Source organism: Adelges cooleyi, unplaced genomic scaffold (assembly GCF_023614345.1).
Source record: "Adelges cooleyi isolate 19-005CV unplaced genomic scaffold, UGA_ACOO_1.1 ACOO_flye_CR_arks_rails_tigmint_CR_PRNA_30, whole genome shotgun sequence".
Lineage (NCBI taxonomy): Eukaryota > Metazoa > Arthropoda > Insecta > Hemiptera > Adelgidae > Adelges > Adelges cooleyi.
The window spans coordinates 19,783,310-19,797,477 of NW_026095971.1; the positions used below are offsets into that span (position 1 = coordinate 19,783,310).

Genomic DNA, 14,168 nt, shown 5'->3' on the forward strand with positions numbered 1-14,168 from the left:
CTCCTCAATTGTCATAATAATTTAATTACTGTACATTCCTTCACTGGCGAAATTTTATATAGAAAAAAGGGGTCGTTGGATATGCGTTTATTTTTCATGTAATACTGTATACAATGCATATATACATCAATCCACCTTGACTGTTTACCTCAATTTTCAAAGTTTGGGATTGGAAGGTATTAGAAAAACACGATTACACACCAGGCCGGTTTCCCTATATTAATAGCTATTAACAGGGTCAGTGTTCTTTAAAACATTTGTTTACGTGAATTTATGTATATTATCCCACTATTGACTACGCAATACGCATAGTGTACAAACCGACATCCGTCATGTTTTCTATGGGAAAAGTGGACGTTGGGATTTATGAAACTTGGAAAAAGTGGTAGCAGCTCCTTTATATTTCCTGTTTATGGCACAGAATAATTTGTCCTGTGTTTATAGTCTTCAGACTTTGATAAAAATAAATTGATAATGTTTGATAATATAAATGACTTACTCCAATTTCCATTCTTATTCGTTCAAACTTTAACTGTTTCCTAAATCCTAATTCTTTATAGTTTATAATTAATATCAAGTTTTCAGCTTGATGAATTTAGAATTTTATTTCTCAAAAATAATGTCTATTAGATTTATTTGAAATGTGTAACTGATTATAAAATTTAAGTAAAATTATTATACTTTATAATTAACACTATTGAATATTCAGCGTACTATGTTATATTTGATAAATCTATAAGTCTAAATCCATTAACATGCCTATTTTATGTTCAGCAAATTGTGGTCAAAATGCGGTTCTCAAAGTTTGTAAAAATTTACTACATAATCAATTACATAATATAACAGTTAACAACAAAAACATAGAAGCTAATAACTGTCATTGCTTTTTTAATTACAAATTTAAATAACATTAATTATATAAAAAAAATTAAGATTGACCTATTTACTGGAGATGACTCCAATTTATATTTAAATTAGCGCCATCCGTAGTAGATGTGTCAAAAATAAAAAGTTCATAGCTTATATTATAATTAACATACATCTTAGATCACCACTAATATTACACCCAACTTATCAAAACCTTATGATGGTAGCTTAAAGGAATTAAAGGGTTGAGTATAGATTTAGGTAACTAGGGATCGTGAGAAACATCTAATATTTCAATTTTAACTTTTAATTTTCTGTTTGTTTAGAGACCAAAAACTGGAGATACGTTATGTAAAGAATGTTTTTATTGGGCATTTGAACTAGAGATACATAGTACTATTATTAATAGTAATTTATTCAAAAAAGGTGATGTAGTTGCAATTGCTGCATCTGGTGGAAAAGACTCCACTGTATTAGCACAAGTACTTAAAACTTTAAATGAACGCTATTCCTATGGATTGAAACTGGTACTATTGTCCATAGATGAAGGAATTACAGGTAATACTTCTAAATGTTTGTTTACTTTGTCTTTGGGACATTTGGTGTGGGCCCATTTAGGGTACACCCTTGGGAGAAATGTCTTAACGTAATTTGCTATCCGGTACAGGTCATTTATCTCGTATCGGACAAAGGTGATAATGACTACTTTTACTACTTATTTTTCAGTCAACAACCATACATTACATTAATATTTCAGTTTTCTATAAAATGTTATAGGTTACCGAGATGATAGTTTGAAAACTGTACATGAAAATAAAGAAGAATATGATATGCCTTTAAAGGTGTTGTCTTATGAAGAACTTTATGGATGGTCAATGGACAAAATTGTTGCTGAAATAGGACGTAAAAACAATTGCACATTTTGTGGTGTTTTTAGAAGACAAGCTTTAGATAGGGGAGCAATGTTATTAAAAGTTGATTGTATTGCCACTGGTCACAATGCTGATGATATAGCAGAGACTGTTTTAATGAATATTTTACGGGGTGATGTTGCAAGACTTCAAAGATGTGTTAATATTATAACTGTAAGTTCAATGTAATATAAAAGTAACTATTGTGTATAACACAATCATTTTTTACATAATCCTTTATTTTAAAGATATCGGGGAAAAATATTTCAGAAAAAAAGTATTTGTATAAAAAATGCCTTGAAATAAAGTACCTATCCCAAAAAATGTCATTAGCCTGAAAGCCTTATATTCTACCTGTATAACCTGTTATTAGTAATTTATATTTATTTTTATATTTTTTAACTTACCATTGTCACAATACCATATTATTGCCATATCATGGCCAATATAAGTTCTTAAACACTTCTGAGCCATTGTCTTTAACATTGCCTTATGAAATTTAAAGTAGGTTCGAACTAAAAAGGTATATGCCATGTTTTTTTTGTGTCTGAAGTTATGATAACTTTTTTCTGTGGACTGATTTACTGTGGGCCTTCACTCTATAGTAAAAACACAATTTTAAGTATATTATTGTCAATGCTTTTATATATATATATAAAGATACGCACCAAAGCGTTTATTTGAAATTAATTTTATTACTTTCAGTTAAAATAATATCTATAGACCTGTAACCTCATACCTCATGCCTGTACTCAATAGGCTATAGGCAATATAAAACACAATATTTAAAATTATATAAATGCTATGGTCAATGCTAGTGGTAGATATTTATTAACTGCAGTCTGTCACCAGTATATATTTACATTTATCAATTACAGACATACACTGGTGGTTGTCAACATCGCACCAAGAACAAACTTGTTAGTTAACTTGTATAATTCTATATTTTTTATGTAGGTTTCTGAAGGAGCTATTCCCCGTTGTAAACCATTGAAATACACATATGAAAAAGAAATTGTAATGTACGCATATTTCAAAAAGCTCAACTATTTCTCAACAGAATGTGTTTTCGCTCCAAATGCCTACAGAGGTCATGCAAGGACATTTCTTAAAGACCTGGAGAGACTAAAACCATCCTCAATAATGGATATTATTCATTCAGGTAAATAAATAATGTGATATAATAATTGCATTGCAAAAACAAAATCAAATTATTAACGTTGCCCTTAAATTAAAATATAATATAATTTTGCTTTTTCTTACAAATTGTACATATATTTTTGAGATACTCATCATTACGCAAAAAATTCTGTGTTCTAATTTATAACTTATATTAAATACGTTGTTTTATGTTCAAGGTGAAACCATGTGTATAAAAGAAAACGTAAAACTGCCTGAAAGAGGAATATGTACTAAATGTGGTTTTGTATCGAGTCAAAATATCTGTAAAGCATGCATGTTATTAGAAGGATTAAATAGAGGATTACCGAAGCTTGGAATTGGTAAAAGTAGTAAAGCTGCAAAAGTACTTGCTGCGTTACCAAATCCTAAACTTTTAAATTTCTGATGTATTCTGTAAAATACAATAAATAATCAATTGAATAAAAATGTAGTTTTTATGATATTCATTTTATATGGTGATACTTATGGATCAAATTCATAATAACATTTTTAAATTTCAAAAAAGTTCACTTTTTTGAAATTTAAAAATGTATACATTACCTTCAGTGACATAATTGGAGACCAAGCACCCAGGGGCAATACATTTTTTTTGGGCCCTATATTATGATAACTGTAAAAAAGCGCCCTAAAATAGTGTACTTGGGGGCAGCTGCTCCCCCTGCATCCACGGTAGCTACATCACTAATTACCTTCTGTCTAATGACAACTTTCTGCGATTTCGGTCGGGTTTAATCAGTTTTTTGATAATATATCTTTTTATTTCTAGTTTAATGAATGGATGTGTGATACAACTTAAAAATATTATTCCGTTTGGATTTATGTATGAAGATCGACTAATTTTATTCAAAAATCATTAAGCTAGATGAATCACACATAGAACACATGTTGGTTTATGTCTTGCTTAGTTGACATGTTACGATTAGGTGCAATAGTTATGCAAACCTTTGTTCTTAATTGCAGTTTACTACACATCATAGAATAGATTCTATTGAAAAAACAAGTGGCGGTGGAAATGTTAATAAATTGATAAGGTGTAACATTATTTTAATTTTTTTTGTAAAATATACATTTTTTTTTTAGATTTATTTTATTTTTTATTAAATAGCTTACTTTTGTACATTTATCATTTGATTGGCCTTAAGACGATGCTGTAGGAACAAAACATCAGTATGTTAATCCATGCATTAAACACAATCATAGCTTTAGTATAACAGCCAACAATAATAATAAAAAATAGTAATAATAAAAAAACATTGATCATTTTGTCCCTAAGATAAATCACAAAATTGGAAAGTAACTAAATTTAATACTTTCCTTTACTAAAATTATAAATGATAATAGTTGTTATGTGATACACTCAAACAAAATATATGCATTTGATTTTGATAAAAGCACTAGTTGATCAACAATTACTTTAACATGATGAAATAATTAACACTTGAAAAAATATACTTTCTGGAAATTAAATGACCTAAGAAAATTTACATTGCAAAACGAAAAGTTATACAAAAACTTGTGGTTATTTATGAGGTGTAATCAGTATCGGTATATAATATAATAATAAAAAAATTGCTATTTCGTATTTTGGTACTAAATCATTTAGTTATTAATTGCAATATTTAATATTATTAATACAGGTATAAGGTATTTTTATTTATAATACAAAGAAATTTCGATATTAGTTTAGAACTATTTTAAGTACATTGTTTCTGAAAATAATAATTATTTCATTGTCATGAATAAAATACCAATACTGAATATTTTACATTATAAGGATAGCAGACATGTTTTCAATATTTTTAGGTTCATTCAAAAATTATTAGAATTATACAACCTTGAAACCTTTTTTAACAATCATATATACAAGATATAAAAAAAGAAAAATGGTAAATTGTGTTTAAGAGAATGTTGAAATAGTTTTCTATTATATTGCAAATTAAATTAAATACACCAATGGTTTTTATACATTCTATTTATAGTCTTCTATACAATTTAAAAAAAAAATGTAATTCAATAAGAAAACAATAAATGGATACACATAAAAACATCCAAGGTATTATCTGTAATTCAATAATTTTTGAATGACACCAAGAAACGAAGTTAACTTTTTGGCATCACAGATTTAATAACATAAAAGACAAAAAACCTGAGGTACAAAAAAGTACAATACAGAAAAACACTAACATTAAACTATGAGAATTTTAACTATGTTGGGAAATAATAATAAATCTATTAACGTATTTTGAATTTTTTACACTTGTACACTAGTACTTAAACAAAAAATAATGAAATCTACTGGTTAAAAGAGAAAATATAATGTTCTCCCAGCAAAAATGCTATTGGGTCATAGATCCAATTATTTCTTAGTTTAAGAATAAATCATTTGGAAAATTAATTTTAAGCAGTCTGTTAATACGTACATCACTTAGTTAATATGTACTATACATAAAAACAAAGACTTATTTAAATTTAAAAAAATATTACACTCCAATATCCTGTTCTTCAATTTTCACGTTATTATCACAAGTTGAAAGGACAAAAAAATAATCCATTTTTTAAACCAGGACTACATTTTTAGAAATATGTTGTAGTACAGGACTATGTGTAACTACGCGGTGTTCAATTTAATTCTCTGTCTTCAAGATATTTATACTCAAAAGTGAAGCCTTCTTTTTTCCGTTGACCCCATTTCTCGTAATCAAAATAAATGTACGTGCCCTGAGTAATAATTAAAATTAATATTATATAAATTTATTTGTTAACTATTTTTTAATTATGTATCAAACATCAAACCTGTTCATATTCTTCGTTAATTAGCTTAGGTTCTTCATGCCGTTGAAACCACATCATATATTTGGTATGAAATCTCCAACTTTGCTTTTTTAATGCTTTAGCTGCCAAATACTGTGCTTTAGACCCTTCCATGTAGTAGAAAATAAAGAAAAGGGTTTCTGTTGAGAGCCTTTGAAAAAATTCTAAACTGTCGGAATGAGGAAGTGGTCCCTGAAGAATTAAACATTTTTTTTTTGTTAATACTATAAATTGTACAGATTTTTTAAATGTATACATTAAAAAAAAAAAAAAAATTATAAACAAAGGCTGACAATAACTAATTTTTTTAGCTAAACCAGCCCAACTCTGCCTCCTCAAAAGAGTGGTTTCTAAATCATTTTCAAGGCAGAATGGGTGGTTAGTCCATTGCCGGAAAGAGGAAGGCAACTCCTTTTTACTAAAAGAATTTTCATCTAGAAAATGGAGTCGCAAATGACTGAATTTAAAACCAATCACAGTGAGCACAAAATATAATACTGTTGGCTTAACATGATGATTGAGCCACTTTTACTCCTTCTGACAATAACTTGTACAATAAATAAATAATAAATGTGTATACTGCCCTGCTAAGTGAGTGCCGTAACTCCAAAAAAAAACCAAGAGCTACAGAAAATGTGTACAATACTTTAGTTTACAATTGGTTTAATCGGGTTTTTAAAATTTTTTTTTTTCAAGTTACGACACTTTTATTTAGCAGGGCAGTGAAAAACTTATATAAAAATAATTACTTGATTATAATAATGTGGCGTAGGGCATGGATTTCGTGGCAAATATAGTTTAATTCTTTCTGAATCCGAAGGGTGAGGTAAGTGTAAAAATGCAGATTCAAGCATTGTAAATTGAAATTGATGATCTTTGGACAGTGGAACTGGACCTAAAGGAGCCACCCCTAATAAAGGAGATATATTAGCTTCAAATGTAACAGGTGGCTGTTGTGATTGCTGTTGTTGAAGATTCAAATGACTACTTGAATTTTGAATAATATTGATGTTTGCATCTGAAATAGAAAACGTATATACAATGTAAATCAATGACTTAGAACTTTAAATTCATTTTATTTTGTTTTACTTTTAATGTTTGAAGTGTTTTGTGGAACATCAATCCCAGCTTGGTCAATAGCGTTTTGCGCCATTATTTTAAGCGATGATAAAGATGCTTGGGAGTCAACTTGAACAGGTGAAGTCGTAGAACTCAACGATGAAGGAGTGGTAGAAACACAATTAACAGCACTATCAGTGTTGTTTGAATTGACTTGTGCAGGGGATACATTACTTCCAGGGTATGGTGATGGAGATGTTGTTATTGAAGTAACAACAGAAGTGCTTTCAACAGACTGTGCATCTAAAGAAATTTCAAAGAATATTTGATAAATTATTGTTAGGTTTTTACAGAGGAGTAAGACAAGGCTTTCCGCTACACTATATCTCTTCAACTTTTTATAGAAGAAGCTATAAAACAGACGAAAATCAATAATAACGGAGTAAAAGTAAATGGTCAACAAATTCACTATATTCGTTTTGTGGACGACATTGTAATGTTGGCATAGTCAAAATACAAAAGACACTAAGTATCGAAAACGTAAAGAAAAGAATAGCAATTGCTAAACTAGCGTTCCAGCGGAAATGAACCCTTCTAGTTAACCTGAAAAACCTGTCAATAACCACATGGAAAAGGTTCCTAAAGGCATTTCTTATATGGAGCGTCTTAACTTATGGGTGAGTAACGTGGACTCTATAGAAACAGGAGAGTAACGGACTGCTTGCTGCAGAAATGTGGTTCTGAAGGAAAATTACAAAAACAAGCTGGACAGCGAGAAAGTAGATCTAGAGGGGTATACAGCATTGAAGCATTTACTTGAGAGTCCTTCATCAATCTCAGTTATCATAACCCTGTGACTACACCAACCTCACTATGCCTCGTCTACACACAGAACACCCCCATGCTAGTTTTGTTTGGCTAACATATTAATGTAATCAGTATCTTTTTGTAATATAATTAGTATCATAGAGAAATTTAAATCTGGTAGTTTTACTGCAATTTTTTTTAGTGAACTAAGGAATACATTGAAGTAAATATTTACCATAAATCAAAACCTTCTAGAATAAATTAATAAAAATCTCAAGATTATATGTATTTCTTACTAATAAACAACTAAAATCAATTTCAACTTACGACCATGTTTATTATGAAGATTTGAAGCAGCAACAGTAGCAAAATTTCCAACAGTGGTTGTACTAGTTTGAGTAGTAACTGACTGAGACACAGTTTGAGATGTGTTAGATGCAGTGGTATTATGATTAGTAACAGATGATTTAACAACAGCTGCTATTGTTGGAGCTTTTATGGTAGCAGTAGAGTTTGTATTACTTGATGAATTTACTTTTACTGGAGTTGGTTTCACAGTGCTCTGAACAAGTAATAACGTTCTTAGTGTTACAAACAAAATTTAAATTTATTTAAACTGACCTTTGATGAATCATCTTTCTTTTTCCGCGTTTGTAGTGGTGTTGGTATTGCGGCAACAAGAACTGGAGCTGTAGAAGTAGTGATAGCAGTAGTTGTGACAACTGTTTGAACTGTAGAGATCGACGAAATTGATTCACTAGTTGTAGTAATAGTAGTTGTCATCACTGGGATAGATGCTGTTAGCACAACTGTCGATACAGATACAGGTTCTTCTATGGAATGATTTTGTGACGTGGGAGCAGGAGATGATGGACATGAACCAGCAACACTAGTAGTTTGGCTAGTTGGTGTACCTTTAACATAAATTAGTATAAATTTAGTACAATACTGTGTATTACAAACTTTCCACTTGGGCTACAAGATTGAATTAAAGATAATAATATAACCACAGGCAGAAATGTAAATTTCTTAGTTCTTATTACATTTTCACTTATTCCCAATTACTTATTTTACATGAACAGGTAAAAGCAAATTAGTGCATTACACTTTCCTAACTTAATAGGTATACCCAAGAATTCAAAACGACTAGTTTCTATTATAGATGAAATCGATTTTTTTAAGTAGAGCTATTAAGATATCATTTTTTTTTTTTTAATTTATGCAAATAGATTTAAGCAATTTGAAAAACATATTATTACGCTTATCTTGATATTCATGTTGCCAATAATATTTTTTTTTTTTAAAGTATGTCGGTACTTTTTAGTAGCAAGTTCAATGCTTTATACCACTGAGCCATACACATGAACTAAATGAAACTAGGTTTTTTTAATAAAACCACACATGTATTGTAGTCGTTTTTTTTAACATGGATGTAAGCGACAATGTTTAATATGTTGTCATTCTATTTTCAATAATAAAACTAACTTGTACATATAATCTATATATCCTAAGCATTGTTTATAATTATTACTCAAATATCAGCAATGTCTATTTATAACATTAAGGAGAAAAGATAGGAAAAATACAAATTTAGTATTGAATATTTTAATATGCATACTCCTAACCAAGAATTGCCTTAAACTTAAATTTTGGTAAACCTTCTCCCTCCAAGAAGAGGTTATTTAGACAGAACCTTCAATCCTAGAAAATATATGAAGTGACTTAAGATATTTTATAGAATTTCTAGGTATTATATAGAATGACAACATTAAACACATTGTCCCTAACATATGCGTATATAATTACCAGACTGCGTGATTAATATATAGGATAGTATATCCACTATTCAACCTATCATAAAAAACTAAAATTACCATTGGCTTCAGCAGAACTGTTAGCAGAAACACCTAACTCAAGCTCAGCTGAACCAATTATATCATCATATAAATCGTCATTATGCATGAAATCTTCTTCATGTGAGGCTTCAATATAATATTCTACATCATCCTTAATTGTTCGAATCTAAAATCAAATAAATTGGTATAAGATAAATAATTAAATTACTTATGTGACTGTACACATACAAACACACATAGAATAGCTAAAAACATTATTCTGATAACTGTAATAACTTTTAACTTAGTCATTATGAATTTTAGTTGAATTAAAAAACTTGTTTGTTATTTACAATGTTTTTAGTGTAATAAATATTTACACTTAATTTAAAAACTAAAATACAAAGCTAACGCTTCCCCTTTTTTTTGTGCATATTTTAAAATATAAAATTTGCTTAAAACAATTAAATGCCTGATAAATTCAGATTTCAAAGTTATTGAGTTTTAATAATTACAGATGTTATGCTCGAGGAATAGAGAATAATCAATAAGTGTTTCGTCTAAAAACAATGTTACACTTAACAACTCTCCTCGCCTAGCTTTTAAATGTCAAGAATAAACAACTGATGAAATATTTATTCACAGCTGTTAAACAATAAGTCATTAATTTTAATAGATAATTATCATACAAATGGTTATTCTTAAGTTTTCATAAATAAATAAAAATAAATTTGATATCACTAATTTATATTAAAAAAGGTGAAATAAACAACAATTAAAAAATATATAGGAATAATAAAAAAATTTATTGCTTTTAAAAACTAAAATATATTGTCTAGATCAAATGTTATTACTTGTGTCAGAACTTTGTGATCAAATATAATATTAACTACTATTGCTGTACCTTTTTTACTTCCACAGACATATTATCTAACAATCTTAACAATGTTTCTAATTTCCGTATATGAAACCTATGTCGTTCAACTCTTGCTTTTAATTCATCTAGTTTTTCCTGTTTATCTTTGTCTAATCGCTTCTTTTTTCCAACTAATAATGACTCCATTTCACATTCGTATTGATCCATCTTTAAATTATAACACATTTATTAAAATACTTTTATTTTCAAATATAAAATAAAAACATGCTTTTTAGTTGCACTTTTATAACATGTGTCAAACATATAACCCTTAACTATTCAATCACAAAAAACTACTTTTAAATGTATTTTTATTATTGTCAGTTAATAAATATTAACACAACACTACCCCCAACATATTATAATAATTGTATTAAGAAATTAGTATGGGTTTCATTTACCCGTATTTTACCAACATTCACAATATAAACAAAAAAAATCTATAACTGATGAATTGATGTTTTGCATAATATTTACAACTTATGATTACATTATAAAATAACAAAAAATTTAATTTTTGTTGAAAAGTGAAATGTTTAGTTATAAATTATGTTTTTAGCGTATATATAATTAAAATATCTGTAAAATATTTCAACTGTAGATTTATATGGTGTTAAGACTAACAAAATCCACGATTTGAGAAAATTGAGCAATATAAGTATGAACAAAATGAATAAAGTAAAATATTTTTTAAGAAATTCGAAAAATCTTTAAAATGTTGTTATGAAATTAATGTACAGAAAGGTATTTTTATCTGTCAACAACCACCCAAGTGTACTTGACAAATATTATTGGCACACAAAATAGTTCATTAGCATTTTATATAACTTCATACAAATGGAATATTTATGAAAGTTTATTTAAAGCATAAGTAATAATGTTATCAGAAAAAAGTTTTTTTATTTAAACTGTATTTTTCTTATTTGACATGTTTTGTAATTATTTTTTTAATTAACAATTTTTAAATGGACAATTGTTTTGTTAATTGTTTTCTAATTATCATATAAGCTGTTAATAAATAAAATATATTATATCATACAACTTAGTTCCTAATAATATAGTAAAAATAATATAAATAGGTTATAAAATAACAAAATATTTTTAAAAAATCCTTTTAGTATAAAAAATAATACACTAACTTTAACGTGTATCTCTGTAGCCATGCTATCATCATCAGTACTCACAACATACAGAGACCGATTTAGATCTATTACATTTTAATATGTATTACTGAAATAATTACAGTATTACAAAATTTGCTACAGTGTATAATTGTTTGTGGCAAAGAGTTTTTAAAATATTTTATTATTTAGAAAAAAGTCTGTTGTTAGCGTTGAAGATGACAACATCGTTGTCGTAACATGTTTACGCTAGAAGTGTATAATTTTTATGGTTTAGGGTTCAAGTAGATTTTATATCTTTACTATATTTTATTATTTATTTATACGTAACAAGAAGTGTTGCTCAGATTTTTCTCAAAAATTGTAAGCATACAAATTGTTCAACTTTGATTTTAAATATTTATGGTTAAATAAAATTTAAAACTGTGCATCTCCAAAAATGTAATTCTGTACAAAAATAGCTATGCAACACCAGTGCAGAAGTTATAAAATAAAACAATATAATCAAACAAATAGTAACGTAGATACCAATATTGATTTTTCATTGGTATGTTATAAATGAGTTTTATAAATAGGGTATGTTATAAACATTATTTAAGTTTAATTTTCTACATTTTACAACTCAAGAATATATAGTGCGGATTCCTCTTTTACATCACAATTCAAACACAATTACATAATTCTTTAAATAAAAATGTAAGAATAAAAATATTTTACTTGTATATTGAGGGATTCAATTGATTGAGTTAGCCAAGAACTTGTTTCTTCTCTTTCTTTTTGAGCAGGATCTAATTTTTGGGCAGCACCTAAGCCTTCTTTAGAATAAGCTTTAGTCTTTGTTTCTCGTTCAACTACTTTAAATCTTTCCATTTGCTACAAGTATACATTTAATCATATTTAATCGTAATACAAAATTTAAGAATATATATTTTGTAACTAACAGTCTCTATTAGCTTTCGATAATCAAGCAATGAACTTTTGTCTTTGATTTCTGCTGACGCAATCCAACTTTTAATCTGATCACGTAGCCTTTGTAACTTTTTAATTTCTTTTTTAAGGTCGGCCTCGTACTTTTCTTTTTGATTGCTATTTGTAGCATTGTGAACTTTTTGCCAAATATCTTCAAAAGTCTCAACACCCTCGGTAACTTTCTTAAGGCACCGATCAATTTCACCTAAATAAAATTTAAGTCAAACCATGTTAATTCATTTAAATTTAACAAAACATATTATTACCAGAGAGAAATACTAAGAAAACCTATAAGATTAATGATTATATATTAGACAAATAATTTCAATCTAGTGTAATAGTTTAGTTTTATGTTAAAAAAATATATAATTTTCAACATAAAAAAAATGATAGTTGATAAATTAAAAAGTTCTGTGTACAATTTAACATATTTGATATATGCATAAATGTAATACAACTGTACAATAAAAAATGAAAAATAATTACCTTGAAGCTTTCTAGTGGCTGCCATAACTAAGAAAACATTTCTATTACAAACATTAACGTAACATACTTAGACTACATACAAATTACAATACAAATTTTTGTCACAATTTTAGACTAAAAAATTGTTAAAAAATTATTATTATTATCATACAAATTTCACCACTACCACTGTTTGTGTTTGTGTGTAAACGCTTTGTTCAAGATGGCTACTGATAATTCCCAGGTTATTCAAAATTATTCATGATAATATAATGTATTCTTACCATAAAAAGATTAACTTAATTTACACTATTTGTTCTACATAGTTAAAAATAATACATTTAAATAATCAGTAGTATTACATTAAATTTGAATTAAATTATTCGAAAACTTTTTTTTATAAAATATAATTTTTCCGTTTGTTGGTCTCCCAAGTCAGCTGTTTAATTTTTTGGGTTTTTACTACTGTAAATTAGAAACTGTGATTAGAAACTCTTATCTATAATTTTACGATTTAATCGATATTTGATATCGTATATTTCATTTCAGTCTCATACTTTTAAGTTAAATTGTAGTTTGTACAATATTAATCTCGTATTTAATATTTATGGCGACGAAGAGTTTAAGGTATTACTTATTGATGTGCTGGGTGGTTGCTGAGTTTATAAACAATAGGGCTTTTAATAATTAATTATTTATCTGTAATCTTTTTTTTATTATACAATCTGGTAATAGTGTAAACAGGGTTCTAGTTTTAATATATAAGTATAATATTATCTATTTTGTAATATTTTCCTTGCATTTTATTTGGTAACTTAAAAATGCATTACATTTGGTTGTAGTAGTTTTTGCAAAATACACAAAAGGATATTATATTTTGTAATTTACACAAATAACAGTATTTTAATTTCTTTGGAACACTACTTTAAATTGTTATTAATTAATATAACATTTTTTAATTTAAAACATTGTTAATATATATTATTACATATTATACATACATTGTTTAACTACGCCATACACATTTTTAGTAATCTTATTTTGGTAGCAAACCTATATTAATCATGTATTCATTGCGTCTATTTCATTAACACAACAGTTGCCGTAATTTATATCTCGGCAAACTATCTGTACATTTAATCTATATTATTAAATAGAAATGGTGTTTCACATAATTGCTATAGTATTTAAAATAACATTATTGTTAAATACATGTGAATGCGGC

The 14,168-nt window shown here is 27.4% G+C and overlaps 2 protein-coding genes across 4 annotated transcripts; one reads left to right on the forward strand and one right to left on the reverse strand.

Moving 5' to 3' along the window:
* The first annotated feature begins 508 nt into the window (after positions 1-508).
* Positions 509-3,985, forward strand: LOC126838997 (cytoplasmic tRNA 2-thiolation protein 1). Of its 2 annotated transcripts, XM_050573882.1 has the most exons (6): positions 511-803; positions 1,194-1,425; positions 1,645-1,952; positions 2,736-2,940; positions 3,137-3,280; positions 3,727-3,985. In XM_050573882.1, exons 1-6 carry the CDS (start codon positions 756-758, stop codon positions 3,729-3,731), a joined length of 942 nt encoding a protein of 313 aa, XP_050429839.1. In that variant the 5' UTR covers positions 511-755; the 3' UTR covers positions 3,732-3,985. The 2 variants fall into 2 exon arrangements, with proteins under 2 accessions (XP_050429838.1, XP_050429839.1); XM_050573881.1 differs by lacking the exon at positions 3,727-3,985 and having other exon boundaries at positions 509-803; positions 3,137-3,402.
* Positions 3,986-5,028: 1,043 nt separating this feature from the next.
* On the reverse strand, positions 5,029-13,116 carry LOC126838995 (CCR4-NOT transcription complex subunit 3). Of its 2 annotated transcripts, XM_050573878.1 has the most exons (11): positions 12,965-12,995; positions 12,451-12,683; positions 12,227-12,382; positions 10,377-10,556; positions 9,512-9,659; positions 8,259-8,551; positions 7,965-8,199; positions 6,861-7,133; positions 6,521-6,789; positions 5,754-5,963; positions 5,032-5,678 (listed from the first exon to the last, which is right to left on the reverse strand). In XM_050573878.1, exons 1-11 carry the CDS (start codon positions 12,987-12,989, stop codon positions 5,580-5,582), a joined length of 2,121 nt encoding a protein of 706 aa, XP_050429835.1. In that variant the 5' UTR covers positions 12,990-12,995; the 3' UTR covers positions 5,032-5,579. The 2 variants fall into 2 exon arrangements, with proteins under 2 accessions (XP_050429834.1, XP_050429835.1); XM_050573877.1 differs by lacking the exon at positions 10,377-10,556 and having other exon boundaries at positions 5,029-5,678; positions 12,965-13,116.
* Positions 13,117-14,168: the final 1,052 nt, after the last annotated feature.

What these genes read in the sequence shown, in the direction of transcription:
- LOC126838995 (XM_050573878.1), bottom strand. Translation starts at nt 12,989, where the DNA reads ATGGCAGCCACTAGAAAGCTTCAAG. An exon ending in TGTCTGTGGAAGTAAAAAAG is followed by an intron (nt 9,660 to 10,376) that starts GTACAGCAATAG and finishes ATTTGATTTTAG; the next exon opens with ATTCGAACAATTAAGGATGA. An exon ending in CAGTTCTGCTGAAGCCAATG is followed by an intron (nt 8,552 to 9,511) that starts GTAATTTTAGTT and finishes TTTATGTTAAAG; the next exon opens with GTACACCAACTAGCCAAACT.
- LOC126838997 (XM_050573881.1), top strand. Translation starts at nt 756, where the DNA reads ATGCCTATTTTATGTTCAGCAAATTGTGGTCAAAATGCGGTTCTCAAA. An exon ending in CATAGATGAAGGAATTACAG is followed by an intron (nt 1,426 to 1,644) that starts GTAATACTTCTA and finishes AAAATGTTATAG; the next exon opens with GTTACCGAGATGATAGTTTG. An exon ending in GATGTGTTAATATTATAACT is followed by an intron (nt 1,953 to 2,735) that starts GTAAGTTCAATG and finishes TTTTTTATGTAG; the next exon opens with GTTTCTGAAGGAGCTATTCC.